General features: G+C 40.7%; 2 protein-coding genes and 1 long non-coding RNA gene across 4 annotated transcripts in view; 1 reads left to right on the forward strand and 2 right to left on the reverse strand.

Annotated features, from left to right (window-relative positions):
* Nucleotides 1–879, reverse strand: part of slitrk3a (SLIT and NTRK-like family, member 3a) — a 43933-nt gene extending 43054 nt beyond the window's left edge. Inside the window, exon 1 of one of the 2 annotated variants that reach the window (XM_061827119.1) lies at nucleotides 391–879. The gene's annotated coding sequence lies outside the window, so the exon portion shown is untranslated. The remainder of the gene's footprint in view (nucleotides 1–390) is intronic. The other variant, XM_061827116.1, reaches the window with a different exon arrangement.
* A 34-nt stretch (nucleotides 880–913) lies between these two features.
* The window catches only part of LOC133504649 (uncharacterized), a 31910-nt gene continuing 5520 nt past the window's right edge, over nucleotides 914–27303 (forward strand). Inside the window, exons 1-3 of the long non-coding RNA XR_009796042.1 lie at nucleotides 914–1023; nucleotides 7530–7656; nucleotides 8196–8384. This is a non-coding gene — a long non-coding RNA (uncharacterized LOC133504649). The remainder of the gene's footprint in view (nucleotides 1024–7529; nucleotides 7657–8195; nucleotides 8385–27303) is intronic.
* LOC133504648 (acetylcholinesterase-like) lies at nucleotides 3649–17502 on the reverse strand. The gene is made up of 10 exons (XM_061827121.1): nucleotides 17408–17502; nucleotides 15161–15466; nucleotides 12593–12818; nucleotides 11645–11774; nucleotides 10405–10556; nucleotides 9028–9214; nucleotides 8146–8456; nucleotides 7455–7664; nucleotides 5524–5681; nucleotides 3649–5388 (listed from the first exon to the last, which is right to left on the reverse strand). Exons 2-10 carry the CDS (start codon nucleotides 15456–15458, stop codon nucleotides 5291–5293), a joined length of 1770 nt encoding a protein of 589 aa, XP_061683105.1. The 5' UTR covers nucleotides 15459–15466; nucleotides 17408–17502; the 3' UTR covers nucleotides 3649–5290.

A 27303-nucleotide genomic window follows, 5' to 3' on the forward strand; every position in this document is an offset into this window, starting at 1 on the left:
TCCATTAAGGTCAGGCTCAAACTCCACCTACCATTCCTTTCCCACATTTAATGATTCTGATCACTAACCAGTTTGATTAGTGTCCTTCCCATTATTTTTTAACCCACCCTGTTTAACTTCATTGTCATGCAGAGTAGTGGATCTGTATTGTCTTTTTTTTTAATGCTGGAACAGTTTTGCTGTGCAACAGTGGAGTTCGAACACTCCCTCTGTGGTTTATATTGTGATGCTTATTGAAAATGCAGCTGGGCAGAAAAGAGTTTAAGGGGACAGAGAGAGCGGATGACTGGACACGAGAAATAAGGCTACCAAATGACAGCAGGAAAAAAAAAAATTGAATAATCATGATATATGCCAAAAAGTAACTTTACAAAGGAGTTGCATACTTACTTGAGAATGGAGGAGACACCCGCTGTCACGAACCTCCGGTGTGGTGGTGGACACAAATGCAGGACTCCGGGACGAGGGCATGATGTTAGGCGTAGTGTTATTCAAAGCTGAGGTCATACATGATGTAAGCAGTCCGGGAAGGCAAAAGGTACAGAAATGCTAGGCTAGGCAGGATCCAAAAGATATGCAGCGAGGTCGGATGACTAGGAGACAAACTAGGAAACATGAACTAGGACTAAACTGTGGTGCCACAGCAACACTGGACAAGGATGAGTCAACACTACTCTACTCTACTCTACTCTGCTCTACTCTACTCTGCTCTACTCTACTCTGCTCTACTCTGCTCTACTCTGCTCTACTCTGCTCTACTCTGCTCTACTCTGCTCTACTCTGCTCTACTCTGCTCCCAGTGGTGGAGATTCCTACTGTCAGTGAATACAACTCACTACCTCAGGCCACAAACGAACTGGCCAATGCCAATGCTAATGACAAAAACTCCAACTTAAATGCCTGTCTAATCGCAGTCCCAATGTGAAACAGCCGCGCCCCTCTTGGCATTGGCCAAGTCTTGCACATGACACCTGCGAGGAATTGATGCAACAACGAACCAATCGGAGGACAGAAAAGCACACGGTAATACTATTTTAAACATACTGTATGCGTGCTTATACATGTAATATACAACATTATGGAAGTAGTCCACATACCAATAACTTGTAAGAACCAGGAAGTTGATGTCGTTAATGCAAGCTGTGTCGTTGTCAGTAGTTGCAGGGCAAGCAGGTCAACCCTAAAGAGTGTCTATGGAAACCTGTGAGTGAATGAACACCGTCTCACATAAATGTTCATCTACTAGTATATTGAGTTTCTGTCCCACACCCCCCCGGGCTACTTGAAAGGAATGCTGAATTAACTTACCTATCCTGTTGAGTATCCAGTCAAGGGGACAGTCCTCACACCGTGAGCAGAACCCAAGAGGGGGACAGGCTTGATAAATCTATTTGCCTCTATGTTGCTTACTGTTGACTGAATGACATTACCATTAAGGATAACCGTTCACTATCCCTCATGGACTCAGACTTGTTCCATTACGGCAAGCTAGTATTGTATTTATTTTTTTTACCAAACTTGACTTGTGCAAAGCACACCACTTGATATGAATTAAAGATGGTGGCAAGAGGAAAATGGTATTCAATAGCTCTATGGTACATTTCAAGTGGCTTTTTTTTTATTATTTTCATCTGCTTTGCAGAGTGTCTTTTGCCCATTAGCCAAGCATTACACATTATTTTCTCCCCCCCAAAAATTCTTTTTATACTCCACTGCTGTGGAAGCAGCTCATTACTGCAATGATCTTATACTCTTTAGATTTTTGTACTTCATCGTTCCAGGGAGGATTTTTCAAAAGCAGATTTTTTTTTTTTTTTTCTAGAGGGTATTCCATAAGTCTCCATATATAGGAGACAATACATTCCATGCATGTATGGTTTTTCCATCTATCCATTTTCTTTGCCGCTTATCCTCACGAGGGTCGCGGGGAGTGTTGAAGGCTATCCTAGCTATCATCAGGCCGGAGTTGGGGTAGATCCTGAACTGGTTGACAGCCAAACCCAGGACACATGGAAACTCACAATCACACCAATTTAGTGTCCAATTAATGTTGCATGTTTTAGGGATTTTGGAGGAAACCAGAGTGGCTGGGAAAAAAAAAAAATACAACCCACGCAGGCACAGGGTAGAACATGCAAACTCCACACGGGTGGGTCCGGGACTGAATCCGGGACCTCAGAACTTTGAGGCTAACGGTCTAACCACTTGCTACACTGTTCCCCCTACTTCTAACATGTATAACTTTATACTTCAGATAATCCAAAGAATGCATTTGAATAAAGAGCAATGAATCAAAATCGTGGTTGCAAGAGCACTTAACAGAAAACATGGGACAAACGACACGGGGGCACCATAATTCTGCACTGTATGCGACAGTCTTAAATATATAACTGACAAAGTAAATTACTAGTTATTAGTCAAGTTACTAATCTTGTAATTTTGCTCATTTTTGCCTTTTAAACAGCACGAGTAACATAATATTACAAGATAAATGACTGACGCTTGCTCTTCTTGAATTACCCTTGCGTGTCTTCTTGAATGGAGCAATAATTTCGGTCATCTTTTGTAATGTCCACGGCCATTGCCTTTGACAAGGTGTTCCATCTTAACTTCGTAAATGCTCATTTCCGTAGACACGTGGGAGGTGTCCCTAATTAACCAAAGTGTCTCTTTCAAAACGTGATGATCACCGCTCAACCTTGATGTCTCAAAGTGCCATTCGGAAGAAGCCCAGCCAGTGTCGAGTCAAAATAACAAACCACAGGCAGTGTTTTTTTTTTTATTATTTTTTTTTTTTAAAATATAACGCTCCTATTTTTTATTTTTTTTTGTTTGAATAGAATTTGATGGGGTATCCACTAACCACTTACCATACATAGGGTACAATCCTGGAAAATTCTTCTTAATTTCTTTTACAGTCCCACCTCCACCTCCCGCCTTCCCCAACCCAAAATATAAATAAATATGCTTTCCAAAACTCACCAGTCATGTATACTAAAGGATTTTTGTAAAACTAACTTAGGGCAGGCGGCACAGTGGATCAGCTGGAAAGCGTGGACCTCAGAGGTCTGAGGACCAGGGTTTGCATGTTCTCCCCGTGCCACTCTAAATTGTCCCTAGGTGTGATTATGAGTGCGACTGTTTGTCTCGATGTGCCGTGCAATTGGCTGGCCACCATTTCAGGGTGTACCCTGCCCGTTGACAGCTGGGATAGGCTCCAGCTTGCCCCGTGACCCTTGTGAGGATAAGTGGCTAAGAAAATGGATGGATGGATAACTTAAGGCACCATAAGGCTTTTGACAGACTGACACCAGAAACAGGAAGTAAATGAAAATAACAGAAAAACAATAATGAAACGTACTTTAAGTATACAATTCAATTGTAGAATTGAATAGCGTTGTCATCATTTTTTTTGGACAGATATGCAAATAGATTTTTAAGGATGGGGGGGCGTGTGGACCATCTGCTCGATATGGTAGGGTCTCCTTACTTTCCCTCAAACTTCTCCTTCTGTCTCTCATCTTTGTGATTGAACGGTGTCGATATAGTTTAGCAGTAATATGTTATGAAATCAAAAAGAAACAATTTAATAAGAAACACTGAAGTTATACATTTAAGAGAGAATTAATATGTTCTGGGCGGCACGGTGGGTCAGCTGGTAAAGTGTTGGCCTCACAGTTCTGAGGACCCGGCCCGGTTCGATCCCAGCCCCGCCTGTGTGGAGTTTGCATGTTCTCCCCGTGCCTGCGTGGGTTTTCTCCAGACACTCCTGTTTCCTCCCACATCCCCAAAACATGCAACATTAATTGGACATTCTAAATTGCCCCTAGGTGTGATTGTAAGTGCGGTTGTTTGTCTCGATGTGCCCTGCGATTGGCTGGCAACGAGTTCAGGGTGTACCCCGCCTCCTCCCCATTGACAGCTGGGATAGGCTCCAGCACCTCTCACGACCCTCGTGAGGATAAGTGTCAAAGAAAATGAGTGGATGTATGAATATGTTCTTTTCAACCAGCATTTTATTGTTAACTAATAAGGATTAAGACTATTTATGTCTGATACCATTACTTTATTAATCAACATATTAATAATACATGCATTAGTAAAAATACAAATATTCCCTGATGTTACGAATAATTGAAAATACACTTTGGTTTGATAAACAGTAAGACAGAGCGCTTTGTCCTCAGTGCATTCAGAACCTCAAATTCTCATAAACCTCATAAATATAAAACAGCAAAGCTGCGCATAGGAGAAATAGAAATATCCAGATTTTATACTTTGTTACTTAACATGTCCTTCAGGTCTTACCATTTATTTTTTTATTATGTTTACACGACTTGGTTAGGGGCAGTGTGTTTGAATGAATGAATCATTCAGGTCAAAAATGTAAACACCGGACATACTGAAAAACATGCAACTCCTCACACAAATTAATCACTGCAAACATAATTTTCACCACCCCAATTCGGAAGAAACAACAACAACAAAAATACATTTTAAAAGATGTATTCAGCAGTGAGTGTTCCCTCCGAGTTAATTAAGTCAGTTGATTGGTATCATTCCAGAAGTTTTCCTTCTAATCATATAGCAAATTTATTCCTTGAAGGTTTGATGATCACCTGCCAAATTACTCTGACGGGAAATGTTTCCCTACCTTTTTTGACGTAGCTGCCTCAGCCATCTTGGTGCCATTTAAGATGGGGGGGGGGGGGGAATCATCACAAATTACGATAAGACCTAAAAAGTTATAAATCTAATGAGAGATGATTTTGCGTTCAGAATTTGACACGGGAACTGTGAGGACCAGCAAAAACTCGAAAGCATCGTCATTGCATTGCAATGACTAACATAGCTTAAAATGCTCAATATATAATATTGTATTTCAGTGTTATTTTTATTGTATTTAATTGTATTGTATTGTATAAGTTTTGTTATTATATTGCTCCACCCAAACACGGACGTAAAGTAAAACTTGAGTGATTGAGGGGAAGCCGTACTGCACTGATATATCTCATAAAGAGAAAATCCATTAGCTCTGGTGGACTTTTTTTTTTTTTTTTTTTTTTTTTGGGGTGCAAGCATTACTCATGAACACGGTCCACACACATGCACAAATAGATTATGTGGGCATTCAGGCAAGGTAGAGTTGTCAGTTGTGAGGGGGTGGGCTTCCTTGCTCAAGGCTCAGGAAGCAGGCTGCCATCTTGTCCATAACCAGCACAGAGTGGGTAATATGAGTACTTCCCCTCTGTTTGGTATATGAGCATCTGACAATCAAGCTGGACTCCACTTACAAAAAGAATAACATGACAAACAATGAAATAATGAGGAATGTGCAACTATAGTGGAGGTTTGTGCCTTTTGCAGTCATACACGCCTGTAGATCATCTGTGGGCAAAGACACAAACACATAATGCCCAATTAGATGCACATTTTCTCCCAAGTAAGTGTGTTTTTGTTGAGTCTCCTCCTGCGATGTGTTTCAAAAGTCTGTGTGCTGCTAGATGGTTAAAATGGTCCTACCTGAAAGCTTCTGTATTCGTGGCATGACTTTATTCCACAAGTGACACTCTTTGGCTCTCAGCATGCGTCTTTTTTCTGGAAGGTTGGAGTTGAGCGTGACATACTCTTGGTGTTCAGAGGTGAACAAGGGCCATGCGACACCATCAATTTCTGGATTCCTGAATGGAAGAAATGACGAGATTCCACACACACACACACACACACACAGACCCACAAACATCATGTGCACACAGACACAAAATTATAAGGGAAACTTACGCTGACACAAGCTAACTCATTTCTATATTTATACATGCATGACCCGATAGTATTAAACTTAACTCTCTATGGCCTTGTTTAATGCCTATTATTTGATTGTAATTAATATCTTAATGTGTTCTGGTACAGTGGGTCAGCTAGAAAGCGTTGGCCTCACAGTTCTGAGGTCCTGGGTTCGATCCCGGATCCGCCTGTGTGGAGTTTGCAGTTTTCCCCATGCTTGCATGGATTTTCTCCGGGCACTCCGGTTTCCTCCCACGTCCCAAAAAAATTCAACATTAATTGGACACTCTAATTTGCCCCCGAGGTGTGATTGTGAGTGCGACTGTCTCTATGTCCTCTGCGATTGACTGGCAACCAGTTCAGGGTGTACCCTGCCCCCTTGCCTGATGACAGCTGGGATAGCCTAAAGCACTCCCTTGTGAGGATAAGTGGCTAAGAAAATGGATGGATGGATGTGTTCCGTGTGATAGAGGAATTGTCAATCATTTTCTGGTGTACACGCAGAAACTCGCAGTGCGCCAGTCCTTAAATCAGTGGGACCAATGGTGCAACAGTAAAGAACTCCGGAAAATACAAAAATATCCATCCTTCATTTGCCACCAACTAAAAGCACAGTGAAGGAACTAGAAAGGTGAAAAAGAGGGAAATGGACATTCCATGAGGGAAAAAAAAAAAAAAACAGGGTAAACAGGAAGTGCTTTACTAAAGTGCCGAGAACTCAGGAACTGAATGTGACACAAAAGAATTTGTGTATCAGAAGTGTAAAATCTCTTTTGATTTTTAATTGATTGTACACTTCCCCCAAAATATTTAACTTCAAACCAATAACATCAAATGCTTTGGTAACAGTTCGTTACAAGGTCATACTAGCATAGCAGCTGTGGCTAAAGCTTAGTATTGTTCTTAATCCTATTTGATTGAACCTCGGAAAGGTTGAGTGTATGTTTTTTTTTTTTTTTCTGTAACTTTATCACAACTAGGGACAGGGCAGCGTTCGGGTTGGTCTGCACGGAAGAATAAGCCCTTAAGACTTTAAAGGGCAGCTCATGGATGGATAAAATGTAAAAACCACTTGCGTGGTGTACTAAAAAGGATGAAAATTTAAAGACAAAAATCTTTGGTGTGGATTAATGTTGCTTTGATAAAGGATGCAGGGCATATTTTCAATATCAGATTGATATGAGATATCAGATAGTGGGCCCGGTTCATTTGCAATGTTAGTAGGTAAGGGGAGGTGTGCGGTGCACGTTGGTGAGGAGTGTGTCTCTGGGCAGAGAATTCGAGGGGTGGAGAATTAGTGAATCGAGGCTGTATTCAAATCTTGCTTGCAGCTTGAAAAATTCATACAGTATTTCACCTAATTCTCAATAGCAGTTCCCAATAAAAGAGTCACGAAATAAGATGAACTCCGTATCCGTTGCTGCAGTCTAACTTTGTGTGGTCTGAATTGTTGCTGTCGAAGCTGCGACTGATTGGGCAATAACCAAGAGGGAAGACATTTTACACATTGTTACAATCTGCATGGGTGGTTCATTGTGGTTGTTTTTAGAACAATCCATTCTTTCAGAAATGTTTGAGTGGAGCAGAATGCACTGTGACTGATGAAATATGTGTGTGGCAATGGAAGTTCACAGAATCATTGCATCCGTTATGTATTTGATTATGCGTACCCCGTCCTTGCGAAGTTGGCCCAGTGTTTCAGAAATTTCCTGGTCATGTTCACTTCAGTCTTTGTGTATCCCAAGGTTACATCCAGCGGCATTCCGAACACAAACTCAATCTCATAACCATGTAAAATACCCATCCATGCCGGCCAAGGATTTCTGGAAGACCGGTGGTCGAAGGAATATAGGAACATTTTACCGCCCTGATGTGAGTACCTGGGGGTGAAAACAAAGGGTAATTCAACTTGTAAGTCATTAAAGAAATAAAGTTGCAAAATAGAATACTGCTTTCTGTGAGAATGACTAATGGCATATCACTTTTCTTCAGATTTTTTTTGTTCCCAGTCATTGGCTGATTTTTAACAACAGCCCTCTTTAAACAGCATATGTGTTCGATACTGCATATTGTCTTCAGGATCACAGGTGACTGAAGCTTATGCAAAGTGACTTGAGGAGAGAGGCGGGGTACGCTCAGGAGCGGAAACCAGTAACTCACAGACAACACAATGACAAACATTCATATTCGCATTCAATCTTAGTTAAACCTAGTATTCATGTTTCTAAACTACGAAAACTAAAAAATTAAGCGGATGCTAGGGCTGCACAGTCAGTTGCAAAGCAAGAAAGTCTGATGAGACAGACGAGCTAAACATCTTAATTTGACCCACATTAATACAACTGAATATCTTGTACTTACCTGTGAGCAAAGTCTAATAAAGGACAAACAAAAAATCTGTCTCCAACCAGATTCCCCAGGGAGTCACGACTTTTCATCCTGTTATGCTCATCCGTCCAATCGGTGTAGTGAAAAACTGCTCCTTCTTCTACGACAGCGTCGACGTCCGCCATTGCCAGCCGCACTCCTTCCATGAACTCCTTCCTGGTGATGAGACTCTCACCAGTGTTGCTAAATCCTGGCATCCCATAAACTAAAAAGTATGTGCCTTCATCCCGGTTTAATCCAAACAACACGTCCTTCTTTGGAAGTGTATTACTTTGCAGCAACACCTGTAGCGAGAGAGGTTTTTTTTTTTTTCTTACAATACATATTTTGCCTTTTACTCTGTCAGTCTTTTGTTTTTATCAATTTTATCAATTTTACAGTATATGAACTAAGAAAAGGTTGCACTTTAGTTGATGTCTGATACATCCTGAATACATTTTTTTGTAACTGAATTACTGATGAAGGTCAGCGCTGGTTAACTGGTAACTTTGAAGATAATTCCTCTGAGGATGGTGTACAGATGAAAAACAAAAGTGCTTGTTTATGTTTCATCTGGTTTCTACAGATCATTTATGCAGAAAGTTATTCCACTTCATATGACTATTGTTCATTAATGAGTGTTTTTGTAGCTCCAACAACTTCAAAGCATGAAATCTCTTTTCCCTGGTGGAACATGTACGCATGTTTCAGAAGATGAATTCTCCAGTTATTTTTTTTTTCTCCACATTATGCTCATTAACAGAGAGCATCAATGGACTCGAATCAGGATATGAACTTAAAATCGACGACTAATGCTCAACATACAGTCTTTGTGTAAAAGTTGAATATAAATGAGCATGTGTGAATCGGACCTACTTCAACTTCATCAGGGAGGAAGTACCCGTCCACTACAGGGACGAAAGTGAACGGCATTATTGTAGGCTTTGTGAGAACGTCAAATTGTTTTTCGGTTATCACGTTAGGATCAATCTTCTGTAAACAGATGACCTGGTGAGCTGTCGAAGTTGTAGGACACCCCAATAACGTTGCCAGCATCGTGGACCTGGATGGTAAAGCAACAACAGGACTATGTAACTTTAACACACCAGGTTCAGATTCTCAAAATGGTGCGCTGAGTTGCAGTCGGGATTATGCATGATAAAATTTCACTCTTTAGTAGAGTAGTACATAGTATAGTACAGGTACATGTATGAGAACAGTGGTGATATGTGCTGTAGGTGTGTCAGTAGAATTTAAGATGGAGGTGGGACTGCATCAGGGATCCACCCTGAGCCCCTTCCTGTTTGCGGTGGTAATGGATAGGCTGACAGATGAGGTTAGACTGGATTCCCCTTGGACCATGATGTTTGCAGATGATATTGTGATCTGCAGTGAAAGGAGGGAGCAGGTGGAGGAACAATTACAAAGATGGAGGCACGCACTGGAAAAGAGAGGAATGAAGATTAGCCGAAATGAAACAGAATATATGTGCATGAATGACTGGGGCGGAGGAGGAGGAGTGAAGCTCCAGGGAGAAGAGATGGCATGGGTGGACGACTTCAAATACTTGGGGTCAACAATACAGAGCAATGGAGAGTGTTGTAAGGAAGTGAAGAAAGGGGTCCAAGTGGGGTGGAACAGTTGGCGGGAGGTGTCTGGAGTTCTATGTGACAGATGAGTCTCCGCTAGGACGGAAGGGCAAAGTCTATAAAACAGTGGTGAGGCCGGCCATGATGTACGGATTAGTGACGGTGGCACTGAAGAAACAACGGGAAGCAGAACTTGAGGGAGCAGAAATGAAGATGTTGAGGTTCTCGCTCGGAGTGAGAAGGTTTGATAGGATTAGAAAGGAGCTCATTAGAAGGACAGCCAAAGTTGGATGTTTTGGAGACAAGACAAGAGAGTGCAGACTTCGGTGGTTTGGATATGTCCATAGGTGAGAGAGTAAGTACATTGGTAGAAGTGTTCTGAGGATGGAGCTGCCAAGCAAAAGAGCGAGAGGAAGACCAAAGAAAAGGTTGATGGATGTGGTGAGGGAGGACATGAGGATGGTGGGTGTTAGAGAAGAAGATGCACGAGATAGGCTTAGATGGAAAAGGATGACACGCTGTGGCGACTCCTCACGGGACAAGATGGAAGTTAAAGAAGAAGAAGAAGACAATTTCACTCTTTAAAAATGTTTCATTTTAGGTCACTAACTAAAGCAATGGTGCATTTACAGTAAAAAATAAATATGAGGAAAGTTTTTGCTACCTTTCATAGGCAACTGTCTTGCTGACTGAGGCCCATGGTGCATTCGGGGCACCACTCTGCATGACAGCCCTTTGAAAGAGGTCTTGACTACCTGGGGAGAGGAGGTGGAAGCCAACAGACGCAGAGCCAGCACTCTCCCCAAAAATTGTGACCTGTGCAAAATATCAAACCACGAGGAAACAGTTTGTATTACCTTAGTTATTACAACTTTACAACTTAAACACCATGGGGCCATATTCTCATGTGTACGCGAATCATTTCAAAATCTGTAAATTACACATCCTCATGAGCAATCCAAAACATGGATGTATTCTGTCAGATTTGGATCTGCACACAGCTGTGCGCCTTCTCCCATGGATTTAAGCACTTTTCCTGTCCCGCGCTCCAAGTCCTGCAGTTACGTCTGGCACCCCGTGAAGGTGAAACCACGCATTGCACGTTTTAATTCTGTTAACTGCTGTTGAAAATCTACGATAGCCTGGCAGAGGCTGACTGTCTCGCGCTAATTGTGTGGGACGGACCTGGTCCGCGACGCTCACCGACTGCCCGTCAGCCGTAATGTGTCCCTATGGCGTTACAACGGTAGCTGAAGGGCGACTTATTATCTGCTATTAATTGATGAAAAAGATCTGCGGGAACTTTTTTTCACCAAGGAAATGTTCTCCTTCGTATATGCAGGTGGTGGGTTGGCGGTTTTTGTTGTTGCTGTTGTTTTTGAAGGCGCTGGGCTTCCACTCAAGTCATGAAGCACACAGTCGCAAACTGACCCCCCACAGTCTCTGGCACAAGGTGCTTGTTCGGCCATTCTTGATCATGAATGTCAAGCACACATCCCTTTCTGTAAATAGACCTCCAAACATGCTTTCACTCTTCAGCACAGTCTCCTGATTACATTATTTCATTGGATTTATTTGATAAAGAAATATATATATATATATATATATATATATATATATAAATATAAAAAACATGCTCTTTCAAAGTACTAGACACTGGTCTCACTAGTGACTGAACATCTTCTACCCAAGTTATTTTCCAAATGATTTGTATGGCATTCCAAGTTTCGGGGAAAACACCATGCTCCGTGATTTAAAGCCAGCCTCAGACTTTAATCAGTAATGCCTCATACAAATCCTAGTCCAGAAGTCTTGACGAGAGAACGCGTGTACCTAGCACGGGGTATGTCGACCGTGATAACACAAACAGGAGAATATGCCCTTCTTAAAATCCAAATGCTGACCTGTGACGGATTCCCCCCAAAAGCGGCGATATTATTGGCTACCCACTGGAGGGCTAAACGTTGGTCCAGGAGGCCTGCGTTGCCCCGAATGTTGTCATCAGGCAAAGCCAAGAAACCAAGAGGACCTAATCTTTAATACATGATACACGTTAGTCACAAAGTAAATTTAAAGACAGCCTGAACATCATATGATTTACATTTTTTCACACAACCTTATAAATTGATTGGAAAATCCTTTCTTTAATCTATTCATCCATCCATTTTCTTCGCCGCTTATCCTCACAAGGGTCGCGGGGAATGCTGGAGCCTATCCCAGCTCTTAACGGGCAGGAGGCGGGGTACACCCTGAACTGGTTGCCACCCAATCGTAGGGCACATAGAGACAAACAGCCGCACTCACAATCACACCTAGGGGCAATTTCGAGTGTCCAATTAATGTCGCATGTTTTTGCGATGTGGGAGGAAACCAGAGTGCCCGGAGATAACCAACGCAGGCATGGGGAGAACAAGCAAACTCCGCACAGGCGGGGCCGGGATCGAACCCAGATCCTCAGAACTGTGAGGCCAACGCTTTACCAGCTGATGTCACCTTCTTGAATCTATTTTAGTTAATTTTTTCCTTTAGTCCTTCCTATATTTAAGTGCAGTGTTACTGTTTGAACGGTAGATAATCTAATAGTGGTTTACCATAATATTAATTATAATGTTGGGACCAAAAATTGGACACATTTTTAATTATGATCCATGCCTACTGCGCTATAGCATTTCAATGTTAGTGGTGGTAAACCACTGCCCCAGTTAAAAGTCAAGTCACTCACAGGCCAATTGTGACTGTAATTATGAAGGATTCGGTCCCAGATTTAACTCAGTGCATTATATGAAATGTGAAACAACCAATAGGTCAGTCAATAATTCTCAATTAATCAGGTTTGCACTTTATGTCCTCACCTGTAATTCATTGATACCACAACAACACCTTCAACTTTACTCAAGTAACGGCCATCATAAAGGTCCAGAGATGACGTTCCTGAAATGAATCCACCTCCATAGATCCAGACAAGGACAGGAGCCAGTGGACTCTGGCTATTTTTGGAAAAGGGGGTCCAGACATTTAAATATAGGCAGTCCTCACTCAGATAAGTGTTTGGGTTCCACATCTCTGAACCCTTGAAACCTGCATTTAAAAAAAAAAAGACAGGAAAAAGTAGCTTATATTCATCAAGTGAACCGTGAGAGTGACTCAGAGACCGCTACAGGGGTTGCCACTCTTCTCTTAGATCTTCGGAGGTGCGCTTCATTGTTAGTCATAAGTTCAAGTGCTTCATTTTATGAGCATGTATTATAAAAAGCTGCCATGCGTAGGTTCTGCCAGCGGAATATCTAATCCTGTTTTCAAATCTATATTTGGAAGATCTTTTGGGCATTTGCTTGTTTCCAAACAACCATCTCTGACAGGTGGTTGGGTCTATAAATAGCAACGTGTCTGTGACCCAGGCCCATTCCATCTACAGTAGGAGGCTTGACTTGTCAAACTGCACACCTACAGCAGATAAAAAAAAAAAAACACTAATAAAAAGCTGAAAATATACAGTCTTACTGTAAGTAAAGATACCTATTCCTACTCTTAACAATATTTTACCCCATCTTACATTTCATATTGACTTTGTCCAGCGATGTCTCGGTGAGGCTGGTAGCCTTTGTTTGACTTCCTTCTAATTGACTATTATGATGTTTTAAAATATTAACATACTGTATTTGTCAAAATAGTCAAAGAGCCAAATATATAAACAGTGACGAAAATAAGTGTTTCAACACTCTGCTATATTGCAAGTTCTTCCACTTAGAAATCATGGAGGGGTCTGAAATTTTCATCGTCTGTGCATGTCCACTGTGAGAGAGATCATCTAAAAAGAAAAATCCAGAAATCACAATGTATGTTTTTTTTTAAACGATGTATTCGTGTGATACAGCTGCAAATATGTATTTTAACACATGAGAAAACCAATGTTAATATTTGGGACAGTAGCCTTTGTTTGCCATTACAGAGGTCAAACTTTTCTTGTAGTTGTTCACCAGGTTTGCAAACATTGCAGGAGGGATTTTGGCCCACTACTCCACACAGATCTCTAGATTTCAGGTTTCTTGTCTGTCGTTGAGAAACATGGCGTTTCAGCTCCCAGTGAGCCAAAGATTTTCTATTGGGTTTAGGTCTGGAGATGCCAGAGTCTTGATATGCTTCTTACAGAGCCACTCCTTGGTTTTCCTGGCTGTGTGCTTTGAGTCATTGTCATGTTGAAAGACCCAGCCATGACCCATCTTCAATGCTCTGACTGAAGGAAAATGGTTGTTCCCCCAATCTCACAATACATGGCCGCGGTCATCCTCTCCTCAATGCAGTGCAGTTGTTCTGTCCCGTTTGCAGGAAAACACCCCCAAAGCATGACGCTAGCACTCCCATGCTTCACAGTAGGGATGGTGTTCTTGGCATGGAACTCATCATTCTTCTTCCTCCATACACAGTTAGTGGAATTATGACCAAAAAGTTCAATTTTGGTCTCCTCTGACCACAACGCTTTCTCCCATGACTCCTCTGTATAATTGGCAAATTTAAGATGGGCCTTGACATGTGGTGGTTTAAGCAGGGAACCTTCCGTGTCATGCATGATTTCAAACCATGACGTCTTAGTGTATTGCCAACCTTGGAAACTGTGGTCCCAGCTCTTTTCAGGTCATTGACCAAGTCCTGTCGTGTAGTCCTGGGCTGATTCCTTACATTTCTAAGGATCATTGAGACCCCATGAGCTGATATCTTGCATGGGGCTCCACTCCAGTTGAGATTGACCATCATATTTAGCTTCTTCCATTTTCTAATGATTGCTCCAACTGTGGACCTTTTAATCACCAAGCTGCTTGGCAATTTCTCCGTAGCCCTTTCTAGCCATGTGGAGTTTTGCAATTTTGTCTCTGGTGTCTTGGCCATGTTACAAGTTTTGAGTCTTACTCATTGTATGGGGTGGACAGGTGTCTTCATGCAGCTAACGACCTCACACAGGTGCATGTGATTCAGTATAATACATGGAGTGGAGGTGGACTTTTAAAGGCGGACTAACAGGTCTTTGAGATTCAGAATTCTAGCTGATAGACAGGTCTTCAAATACTTAATTTTTTTTGCAGCTGTGTCACAAATAAATCGTTAAAAAAATCATACATTGGGATTTCTGGATTTTTCTTTTTAGATGATCTCTCTCCCAGTCGACATGCACTTACGATGAAAATTTCAAACCACTCCAGGATTTTAAGTGGGAGAACTTGCAATACAGCAGGTTGTTCAAATACTTATTTTCTTCACTGTATATATTTGTGGCAAATGATGGTTTACTATGTTCCCATCCACCATGCACTCTCTTGCCAAATGTTCTTTTGCAGCCGGCATTGCCATAGACCAAGAAAAGAAGGTGCGATTGTGAAAGGGAATTCAGATGACTGAGGTGCCTGGGTGTAAAATGCATCTCCTACCTGGGTAGAACGTATCAGGAACCTGGTAGCAAGAATCTGCATAGTTCCTAGCTTCTAGGATGCCCTCCCATCTTCCAACAGGCTCCGGAGCTCTGAATCTCAGTTTGCCAAGAGGTGGTTTTGCATATGGAATTCCAAGGAAGGCTCGGATATCGCCACCGAGCACAGGAACCTCCACTCCTTGCACTTTCCCATTGCGAGTGTTTACTATAAGGTCGTCTTCTATGGTGAGTGACAGAGGCAGGATCGAAAGCAGCATGAGAAGACCATAGTTCTTCTGTGCCGACGATGTCGCCATTGAAAATCCTGGCAGAACCAGACACATACATACCCAAGGTCGGAAATTAGATATTGCATGCTGCAACACTTGGAAAATGTTTTGAGCTCGATCTGCTGGCAAGCATGACATCTCGTGGAACTTTAGTTCAGAAAGTATCAAAGGATTAACATGAGATGTAAAAGATATTAGCTTGTCTTTTAGGACCCCTAGAAAAGGACGTCCCAATGATGTTGCGGGGAAGGCTGGGGGGGGCTGGGGGTTAATGATGATCCTCCCAAACCGTTTTAAGGTTAATGTTATGTTGCCTCCTATATTTAAAATACAGTATTAGCTTGTTGTGCACAGTATTGTCTGTGCTTTCATCCTGGATCAGGCTGTGCCAAGGTGGAATTTTAAAATGACACACCATCTCATCCTGCACTTTCTACTTTGGCTTCAGACCAGACCTTTCCCACTCAGAAAAGAGAAAATCTCGTCCAGTTTAACCATTTTTTCTTCGATTATTCACGTACTCTGACTGTCATTGCATCTTAAAACAACAGTATTTCTTTTTTAACCTTCTCTATTAATATCGAAAGTAAACATAAGCAGCATGTCTAGCTCGTCTTTGCTCTACGTTGCAAGACTGTGTTTCTAACCAAAGCAGCAGTGGTGGACGCTGTCATTATAATTCACATTGATGGGCTGGGTAAGTACTGTAACTTTTTTGTAATTATGAGTGTACGTCTTAAAGGGGCGAGGGGTAAGGTAAACAAGGAAAAAGAGAGTGCAGCAGTCATTTTTCGAGAAAGTTCCATTTGCTGCCTAAAAGAAACCAGTGGCTTCTTCTTTTCTATTTTTACAGTTCATATGTGAATTGTGCCATTGGATGTAACAACCAGTCATCCCTCCCTCAATCACATTGCAAAATACCTCCAACTGAATAGCTGTGTGTTATACTTTCAATTTGCACTTTTTTTTTGTGCGCGCAACGCAGAATATCTGTGAAGAGACTGCATCAGCAGTGTACAATTGCACATGTGTGCAGTTTAGAGGGAACATTGGCTGACGTCTTTTTTTTTTTTTTGGCACGCCATCCCGCGATCGACTGAACACCCCTGCCCTAGAAGATAGATTTTTGTCAGACATTTTATTACAGTTGTGTTGTTTAAAAAAAAAAAAAAAGTTTCTATATTGTTTTTAACAAAATGGAGGTTGTAGGAAGTAACTAACTGATTTCTTAGGCATTTGCAGGCTCCAGTGTACTGATAAAAACACTCTGCTTTGTTTTGTTTTTTAAATAATTTTTTTAATGAAATTCACACCGGATCGTTCGACACAGGAGCATTGATCATATTTGTGCAACAGACGTTTGTCTTTGGAGAAAATCAATATGTTAATAACTGTAGTCTAGAGCTGCCCTGCTAAAAATCGTCAATAGAAATTTTATAGAATTCTATCGAATTTGTACAGAATAACTTGCTCTGTAGAACTTTGGCTGTGATTTTCTATAGAATTTCTACAGCACAAAATGAATTTTGAGAGAAATTCTATAGGACTTGGGTCCTAAAGTTCTATAGTTCTTTACAAATGTTCTATATTTTTTTTTTTTTTTTAGCAAGGTGGGAAATAAAAATGAAAAGCACTACAAACTAAGAAAGATATCACAGAAAAACCTGAGGTAACTTTTCTGGAGACTGATGTAAAATGTTTGAGTTGAGCAACCCGCGTCAACATGCGCACAAGTAAACGTTCAGATCGTGTGCGCGCGCGCGTGCCCAGTCCATGTTGCCCTCAGCTGCGTGTTGCGATCACCCCACTCTCCGCCGATTTAGCGGACATTCTGCACGCACGCACGCGTGAAGCAAACTGCAAAAAGCGCAAATCAGTGACATGAATGACGTCATTGAATGCAGCCTGCGCCCCGCATCTAATTAATTATTTAATTAATTAGCAACTAATGTGCAAATTATTCTGTGACGTCTTACCTGCTCAGTTGCACTTAGAATCTGCGTGGAGTGGATCAGTACCGTACACACAGTGCTGTTGACAGGAGGAAGGCGTGCAGTCACTGACCCTGTACTGCGTCTGTGGATTTCCTCCCCTCCCAGAGTCAGACAGTGGCTGCTCTCCACTGTTATGTTATTTCACAAGTAGTAGTGCTGTAATCACCTATGCGATCGTGACAGCATAGTAAACTAAACATTTTGACCCTGTAACCAAGGGGGGAGGCAGTTTTTTATTTCCATTTCTTATTCATTGGTGGTTGTGATTCTACAAGACTGCCTTACTCTTCACAGTATTGACCTTTATTGCAGTTTCCTGGGTTCTAAGGAACCAGATGATCACTTCTCTAGGTGTTATTCATAACCCCTTCTGGTTATTGATATACTTTACATACAAATTGGTTGGTTGCATGGATTTCCAAAATACTTCATTGGCAGTGTCAATCAAAAATTCACATCCTTTTAAGGTATATTTTGTTCCAACTTTTATTATTTTGAATAGCACTTGAATGTGCAAGTGTTCCTTCCTAATGTTTTTGCCTGTGTGTGTGTGTGTGTATCTGCTTGAAAGGACAGTACCATATAATAATATGTGCATTATTTTTTATTTTGTCAGGCTCCATATTTACTAATAGTTAATATAATAATATGATATCCATCCATTTTTCCTATCCGCTTATCCTCATGAGGGTCACGGTAGTGCTGGAGCCCTAATAATATAATAGTTATTATAATTATAGAACAAACACTGATAACAACAAACTAAACAATATTTGAGAAAAAAATGCAAGACATTGTATCAGTGTGATTTTTAATTCAATATTATATGCAATATTCTAACGGTTGTATTCTAAATGTTTTTTTTTTTTTTTTAGCCTGTTTCCTGATCCATGTATTATATTTCCCCCAGAATGGTGTTGAAGTAAAAAAAAAAAAAAAAGTACTGACCGGATTCCACTTTATTTATTTATCTTTTATTAGAAGGAAGTCCAGCTTGTTGATGACTTTGCCGAACGTTCCAAGATTCCACCAAAAATTGAATCAGTAATCCTTAAGGAGTATATTTTTCTGCCTCTGTGGCCGTTTCACATCTGCACTGACTTACATATTTAAACAACGCAGCCCATGAGAAGGCAGCCTGCTCCATTGGGAACATCAAACTCAGAAGTGCATGTCAGAACAAACATGTTAGAACAGTGATGTAAACGGGGAAAAAAAGGCCAGGAAAAATATTAAAACACACTTGCCATATTTCTATGCCTAAATAGCCTAATAAGAAACTGTCATTTATTTATTTTCTTCTTATTTCAAGATGGATTGGTCTGGAATAATGTACATGAGCCCCAAAGCTGCAATTGTATTTTTGTATTCACCTTTTTTTTTTTTTTTTTTTTTTGCTGTTGTTCTTTTTAGTGAAATGTCTCTATCAAGTTTGCATGTTCTCCCGCTGCCTGCGTGGTTTTCCTCCGAGCACTCCGGTTTCCTCCCACATCGCAAAAACATGCAGGAATAATTGGATACTATAAATTGCCCCTGGGTGTGATTGTGAGTGCGGCTGTTTGTCTGCATGTGTCCTGCGATTGGCTGGCAACCAGTTCAGGGTGTATCCTGCCTCCTGCCCGTGGACAGCTGGGATAGGCTCCAGTAATTTCTGCAACCCTCGTGAGGATAAGCGACAAAAGAAAATAGATGGACGGATGGATGTCTCTAGCAATATGTTACAACTAACAAACTCAATTAGATCCAGTGGAACCAGTGGACTGATTTTCTGAGGTTTGATTGGCTGCAACCAGCCACGAGGAAGCAAGCCCAGTTGAAGCCAAAGAGAATAGCGTAGCTGTTAATGTTTAATGCAATAAAATTGAGGAAGTGCGGAGAAAGAATTTAATACATTGACGGCCAGGAGGCAGGGTACACCCTGAACTGGTCGCCAGCCAATCACATGGCACATACAGACAAACAATCATTCACAGTCACAATCACACCCAGGGGCAATTTAGAGTGTGCAATTAATGCCTATTACAATTTTTCTTATTTTGTTTAAAATCATCACAGTGCTCTCATGGCACTCTCACAGTCCTGAGGTTCTAGTCTTGACAATTACCTCCAGCTTTTATGTGTGATAGTCCAATGTCCTCACCGAGCTTGCATGTGTTTTCTGCAGATACTTTGGTTTTCTCTCACATTCCCGTAACATGCACGTTGGGTTACTGGTAATTGAAAACTCTAACTTCTTTATATGTTTGAATGTGAGTGCGAATGGTTGTCGGTCTAGACATGTGTCCTGAGATTGACTGGCGAGCGGTGCACAGCGCCCATTGTCCAAGTCAGCAGGGATAGGCTCCGGCTTTCCATGACCTAGACAAGGACAGTCAGTGTGGGAAAATAATGGATGAATGTACAGACATGTTGAAAAATACTTGATTGCTTGTTTCAAGTGATGTAAATGTGTTTTCTTTGTGTACAGTGGAGCATTGAATCTAAACATTTTATTTTGAGGATGTTCTTTAATCAAATGGGATTTGCACAAGCATTGTGGACTTGGCCAGAGGTCGCAAGGTTGAAATTGTTAACAAAAGTTTACCAATGTTGCATTTTGCTGACATTACAGCTAATTTTACGTCATTTATATTTTCAAACATTTTATGTCCTTGATCGGAAGAAAAATGAAGCCTTTTAACCTAACGTGGGATTTTTGGGAAAGCCAGGCCAGGTAGACTGTAGCCTGGGAAGCGGAAGTATTTCTGTTACTTAACCTTAAGTATTTCTCAGATAAATTGGAAATATGTTTTAAAATAAGTACACTAAAAGCCGTTTTCTCGTGTGAAGCTTGTCTGAGTGTGTGAATGCACTGAAAGTTGCATATTGTGTTTCTAAGATATACTAAGTTAGCAAGAGCTAGCATTTTGGCTATCTTATAATTTTGTCCCCAACATTCCAAAAAAAGTTTCATGTTGGCATGTTATGTTTTTTTTTCCAAACCTAAAAGTTGAACTGTGATTGGTTACTTTTTTTTTTGCAGTGTTTATTTTTTCAGTCCGGCGCTATCAACTCATCACCACCTGTTGGTGAGTTGTTCTGGGGGAAAGGAGGACTTACAGGGAAACCCGTTTCCCAAATGAGTGTACGAAGTGGCTCTTGACAACTTTGAACCAGGGTAACCACATAATTGACCCGCAGCGTGCTCTGAAGGTTGCACAATAGAGCAAGCAAAACCTTTTGGGAAGAGCTGCATCCCTGCAGAGATGAATCGCTCCAGCTGTTGTGTTGGAGACAGCAAAACAGTTAGCATACGCCACCCTTCAGTAAGGTTTACTCGATGTAAAGCCATGTCTTTAACCAGATGTGAGCATGTGCACATACACACACATGGCCGTGAAATGTACAAAGCAACTTTGTTTTTGTTGGACTTGGTGCTTGTACAAAATTTTGGATCCGATGCGAAACCACTCCTCCACTAGCTGAGAAAATATATTGTTTGGGTCTCTCGGCCTTAAAAACGCAGCCACGTACTGTCCGTACTCACGGACAAACGAATGCACACACACCCAATCCAAATTAACCCGTGAGTGGGTCATCTCCACCGGTAATCGAGCGCTTGTCCTCCTGTGACAGGAGCTCCCCTAATTGCTATAAAAGAGAACAACAACGGAGCAAGAGGTTGGGAGATGTTACTTGCGAGCCGGTGAACTGAGAAACAGAGGGAATGAACGCGGGGCATGAGAGACAGCCGGTTATGTCTTTTCAGAACACCACTTTAATCAGGTAATAATATGAAATAATGGGTTTATAGGCAATGACTGGGAGAAGTTAAATTGGGTGAATAAAGAAGTCATTCAGGTATCTGTCATCGGTGTTTGCGAATCGTGGGTTTTATTTTTGGTCGGCTAGTGACAGTCCGTGAATAAAAACTGATTTTTTTTTTTTTTTGACAGCTATGGAATGACTAGGTGGCTTTAATTTAAAGTTGAACGGAATATGATTTAGAACTTTGGGAACAAAATTTGGGAGAAAACTACAGTATGCCTTTAAAGTTTCACAAACATAGTTACTGACTCTGTCAAACTATTTTTAGCGCTGCAATGAAGTAAATAATGTATTCATTCATTTATTCATAATTCCTGTACGTCCTTTTTATCTGGTTTCATGGTCATTGGGGTGAAAATGCCCAGAAAGTCCCTCTTCAAGGTATTCTGACTCGACTTTTACACTTGGCCGTTGAAATTACCGGTGTTCTCATTAAAACGCACCAGATTAATTAACTTTGCTCTGATTGTGGCACTCAACTTCCCCAATTTAAGTATGGAAAAGGCTTGCTTCAGACAGGCTGTTTGCAAATGGCCAGGCCAAGCATTCGCTGAATTTGATGTTGGATGGTTTGACTATCATCTTACAATCATACGTCACCAAGTGTTGTATTGTAAATAAAATGAGGATATTTTGAGGAGCAGGTCCCATTCAATCACTATAATGTACCTGGCTCGTGGTGTTCATCTGGCGTGCACATTTAGTTAGATTACAACATTATAAAACACATATCATGTATGCTTTTATATACTGTATTTGCGCAGTTTGTGAAGAGTACCCAGCCAACTGACTCGCTAACTCCAAACTCGAAAATGCACTTCCAGCTGTGTGTGAAAGCATATTTTAGCAGGCTGTCCTCCACAGAATGGGACGGAACACTGAACAATTCCGGTTCTGAAATGCTTGAGAATTTAGCGCAAAACAAATCGAAGCTGTTTATTCCTCAAGTTTGGCAAAAAGTTTTAGCTTTACACAAGATGCAACCGTGTTCCCACTGGTGATTTTTTTTTTTTTTTTTTTTCCCCAGATGAGCAAGCATGTAGCAACCAAGAAGTTGGGAGGTACTTGAATAATGAATAAATGTTTAATATCAGAAAACACCATGAATCTCATCCAGTCATTTCCCAAGCATTTTGTGTCCATCGTCTTCTAATTTCAGTCGACAAACTGGATAGTTGTCAGACGAAGTCACAGAATCAGTTTGTCACAATATTTAGGTCAGGTATTTTCCACTGCCGGCGCACTTGTGCCGTCATCTCCAATTGGGTCAAAGCGTCATTCTTCAGCTAACGTGTTTATCACATATGTCGCAGACAGATTACGTGGGATTAAATCCCTATGGTGTGGTTCGATGGGGCCTAAAGGTTATAGTCCGGTGAGAGTTGCGGGGCTGCGGCTGAGCAAGAGTTTTCACTGTAGGTTGTGTGTGGGCACGTGCATGAGGGGAACAGCAAGAGGAAGAAACAGCGTGATAGATTCTATAACTATTTCAGTAGTGTAAAATTTCATTTAAAATCCTACTTTCCATTCAATCTTGATAAAACAATTGCCTGGCGACCCATATAATGCCCCATTGCACCCGCACCTTCCACAAACTCAATTGTTTTCCTCCCTTGCTCATGTGTGCACTTCCACACACAAAGATTATGGACTACTTTGTATGGCTGCTGTGTGTCTGAAGTGTTGTTTTGATATTGCGGCCGTATTTCATTTTGGCCTACTTTCTTTAAATTGCCGCTGGGGTTTTGTATGGGGAGAAGAGCCACCACATTTATATATGAGATTGAAGGAACAGAAGGAAGCTTGGAGACTTGTTTATGTTCTTATTCATTTTCTCTACATTTTTCTTCATAGTACCTTTCTCCTATTATGTTTTCTCCCTCGACTTTCACTTTTCTCAACTCCTCACGAGTCGTCAGCATTTATTATCCCTCCCTCCATGATCCTGTTCTCCTCAAGTATGCATTTGTTCCCAGAGTTGTACCGAAAGGAGTTCTAAGAGCCAAAGTTCATGAACGAGTTGATGTTTTGAACTGAAGAGACTTCATTTCTGTCAGATGAACCTAAGTGAGAACGCGTTCATTCCGGTGTCAAAGAACGGTATCCGAAGTTCATTTTTAGTAAAGAGTGCCTGGTTTTGCTGGGGACTTCCAGGACAAAACTCGTCTGAACACATTAGGCATATACCGGCCTTGATATGAACGCTTAGTTTGGCAACACCCATTAATGTTTACATTCAGCAGGCACATTGCAGCTGCCTGTGTGCGCAAGGTGCATTCGGGGACACTGCATAATTGGCAGTGAATGTGTTTTTTTTTTTTACTTGTTTTACAACGCAGTACATTATTGTATAGCATAGTTACAGGGAGAATTATTTGTCATGATAATTTGATTCAAACATTATGTGATCACACTGCCGTAATATGGGATTTACATTAGTTTGCGATATGTAGGATAAATAAGATCAAATATTTTGTTAATATAGTCAGCAAGGAACGCAAAGTTCTCAAAGTCCTTTCATCATGGTTCCTGTCATATTGTGTGATGTGTTTTTGTTTTCACATTGAGGACAAAAGTCCTGTTTTTGTTTTATTCATCATTTAAATAGGAATATTCAAGCAACAAGTTTTTTTCTCATGTTTTTTAGGTTGTAGGGTGAAAGATGCTGCTGGCTACTACGGAGGAAAAAATGGGTTGCAACAACGCTGAAATGAAATGCCGGTATTTTGACATTAATAGGCTGTCAGCATCACAGTGGGGAGAAAAAATGAACTAAGAAGTGAGCTTGTTTCAAAATGTTGAAGGATGAACTATGGCCTGAACTAATTCATTTTTGGAACATGAACAGTTATTTGAACCATTTCATGTAGGGAATGAATTTTCACAGTTTCCATGCAACTTGTTTCGATTGCTGTTAGTCAGGAGAGGTTTTGTAATCAATTGTGACCGATGATCTCAGTGACTGCGAAATATGTCATATATATAACCGAATTCTGTTTTTACACCTTGACAAATCTCACATTATACTCGTATATTTTACACTTACATTTTGACTCATCCCATCACAGTTGCAAACACAACAGTCACACACTTCGAAGCAGTTTTTAGATGTCCTGGGACTACAACAGTGGTGTGAACCAGCAACCCTAGAGAATATTTCATATCATAATAAAGCAGTTCAGTGAAACATTTCAGGAATGTCACTGTACTCCAAAATATTTTCTTTCCTGTTGTTCCATCACAAATTTTCAAATATTTAACGTGTACACTATCTGTTCTGTATCAAGCCACTTGAAACCTGAGCCATATAATTTATTTCTGTTCATGAAAGTGCAGAATTCACGTGCATTGATTTTGAAGTTAAAATTTACGTACTGGATAGCATATTTGTTTCGGTCATCAGTAAGCACAGATGAACTAAACTTTACGTTAGTTATGGATTTAAGTGAGAAGCGATCAACAATACAGAGACTGAAAATTGAAAACTTCGTTTAAAAAAAAAAAAAAAAAGAGGTTGCAATATTAGCACAGATGCTTTTCTCGTAGCAGGTTGTGTGTCATATATAACGTGGCAGGGCAGGTCTCCCCGTCAACTAATACGACTGAACTTCACAAAGCGACAACCTATAAAGCACACAAATATTTTACATTTGATTGTTCAAATGTTTGATAAATGAGGCCCAGAGAAATACTTCACGCCTTATTGTCTCTGTACTACACATTAGCAAGCTGCTATGCACAGCGGGCTTGATGTTTTTTTTTTTTTTTTTTTCTTCTTTCACCTGACAGGAAATAGGGGAAGGAATTCCAAAGAAGTATTGTTAGAATAATACTCATCTGACGCTAGCAGTTAAAACACAATTGTTACTATATTTTGTTAGAATAACTTTTTTGATGCTGTCCTTGTTATACATGTGTACCGAATGTTGTGGCCACATTTTATTTTGGAACAGTTTATGGCGGGTGGGTTGTGTGAAGCACGGCAGAGGTAGAGAACGACAGGACAAAATCATGAGGGAAACATTTTCCTTTCAAGTGCAATCGCGTATGCGCCTTTTTTTTATGACTGATGATCGTCTGGCTCAAAAGTCACGGAGCAGATTTCCTTTCGTGTTGGACATGAGCAGGCAACAATCACACAAACACAAGCTCATGTGCACATATTCATGAAGAAATAAAAGAAACACGTCAGGAGGGCACAGCTTCCAGTAATAAAAAAAAAAGGTGCCTCAGTGTTTTTTACAGAAATTCAATTACACAGTTACAGAACTCCCCCAACACAAATACCATATGGTTTCAATTGAGTCGGTAAAACATTGTGGTTTTAGTATCAAATACCTTCTAAAATGATTTTTTTTTTTAAAAAACAAACACAAACCTAATTTGTTTTGTCTATGGTTGAATAATTTCTTTGAATTGTGGTGTTGTAATCCCATCTATTCATCTATTTTATGTACTGTAAAAGAGTTTTTGCCGCAAAAGATTTTGGCAAGGTTTGGTTTATCACTGGACCAACACTGCCTCCGTCTGCCATAAATACCTGTGCCAAGCATGGGTTTTGGCAGAAATATGCTTTTTTTTTTTTAAGTCAGAAATTTCATGTCGATTTATTTTAAGTCGCCTTCCCCGAACTATTGTTATTTCTGGGCTATAAGCCGCACCTTTACGTTTTTAAAAGAGAAACGATTTCGTAAATACATATACTACACCTGTCTATAAGCCGCGTGTGCCCACCTTGAAGCATGAGATATTTACAAAGACTGTACACAGGAGGAGTTTTCAAAGTTTTAATATTATACCTTAGCTTTTCTTTCCAAACTGTGCCTGTGACGCGACAGTAACACAGAAGCAACATGTTAGCACAGCGCTAAGAGGGCCAGTTAAAAGAAACATACGGGTAAAAGTCACTGAGACACGGCAGTAACAGAGTAGCAACACTGTTCAGGCCACCTGATTTTATGACCTCTGAAAGCTGGATGGAGTGCGTGTGCATGCGTGTGTGTGTGTGTGTGTGTGTGTGTGTGTGTACACGTGCGTCCATCCTGTGTGTTTGTGAATGGAAAATACACACATGTTGAGCCAAATGATGGAACCAATTTGAAACGTGAATTTCTATTTGACTGTACCCATCAACCCAATCAGACAAGGGTGAATGGAATTCATAATACAGTTCCGTGAATATGTAATCTAAATGAAGCTATGTGCATTTTAAATCTCATCAACCCCTCATGCAAACCACTGAAGCCACAAATTGTCCCATAGTCCTAACATGCCAAACACAGTTGATTTTGTGTGTGTGGGATTTTTTTCATTTAAGGCAATAACTGCTTGCCTTACAAGACTTTATTCTGCAGAACTCACCCATAATTCCTGTATGGGCTTCAAATGTATGCACTGAGTGTAACTGGATGTGTATATCTATACCCATTTAGTACTCTCTCCCTCTCCCTCTCTTTCTCTCTGTCTATATCTATATTTTTTTTAAATATATATACTGTATATAAACTTGTAACTTGTGTTCTTCATAGATGGCAAAGCCAATTTAGAAACATAGCACATTTCATATAAAAGGAAACTCATTGCGCTTTGCATGATTAAAATAATTTGAATACAGAGACAAAGCATTTAAAATGGCGAAAAACAAAATTATATATAGTATAGTTCTGAGGTCCCAGGTTCAATCCCAGACTCGCCTGTGTGGAGTTTGCAGGTTCTCCCCGTGCCTGTGTGGGTTTTCTCCGGGCACTCTGGTTTCCTCCCACATCCGCAAAACATGCAACATTATTCGGACACTCTAAATTGACCCTAGGTGTGATTGTGAGTGCAACTGTTGTCTGTCTCTATGTGCCCTGATTGGATGGCAACCAGTTCAGGGTGTACCCCGCCTCCTGCCCGTTGACAGCTGGGATAGACTCAGCACTCCCTGCGACACTTGTGAGGATAAGCAGCTAAGAAAATTTATATATATATATATATATATATATATATATGTGTGTGTGTATATATAAGAAAAATTAAGGTAATAAGAATGCAAGAATCAAGGTAATTTTTAGTTTGTTAACCAGACTATA

Source organism: Syngnathoides biaculeatus, chromosome 8, assembly GCF_019802595.1.
Source record: "Syngnathoides biaculeatus isolate LvHL_M chromosome 8, ASM1980259v1, whole genome shotgun sequence".
NCBI classification, from domain to species: domain Eukaryota; kingdom Metazoa; phylum Chordata; class Actinopteri; order Syngnathiformes; family Syngnathidae; genus Syngnathoides; species Syngnathoides biaculeatus.

Excerpts from the sequence above, each read along its gene's own strand:
- LOC133504648 (XM_061827121.1), bottom strand. The coding sequence starts at position 15,458 with ATGGCGACATCGTCGGCACAGAAGAACTATGGTCTTCTCATGCTGCTT. Across the intron at positions 8,457-9,027 it reads TCCTCCCTGATGAAGTTGAA|GTGTTGCTGCAAAGTAATAC; the intron begins GTAGGTCCGATT and ends CTCTCGCTACAG. Across the intron at positions 5,682-7,454 it reads GCCAACTTCGCAAGGACGGG|GAATCCAGAAATTGATGGTG; the intron begins GTACGCATAATC and ends TCTTCCATTCAG.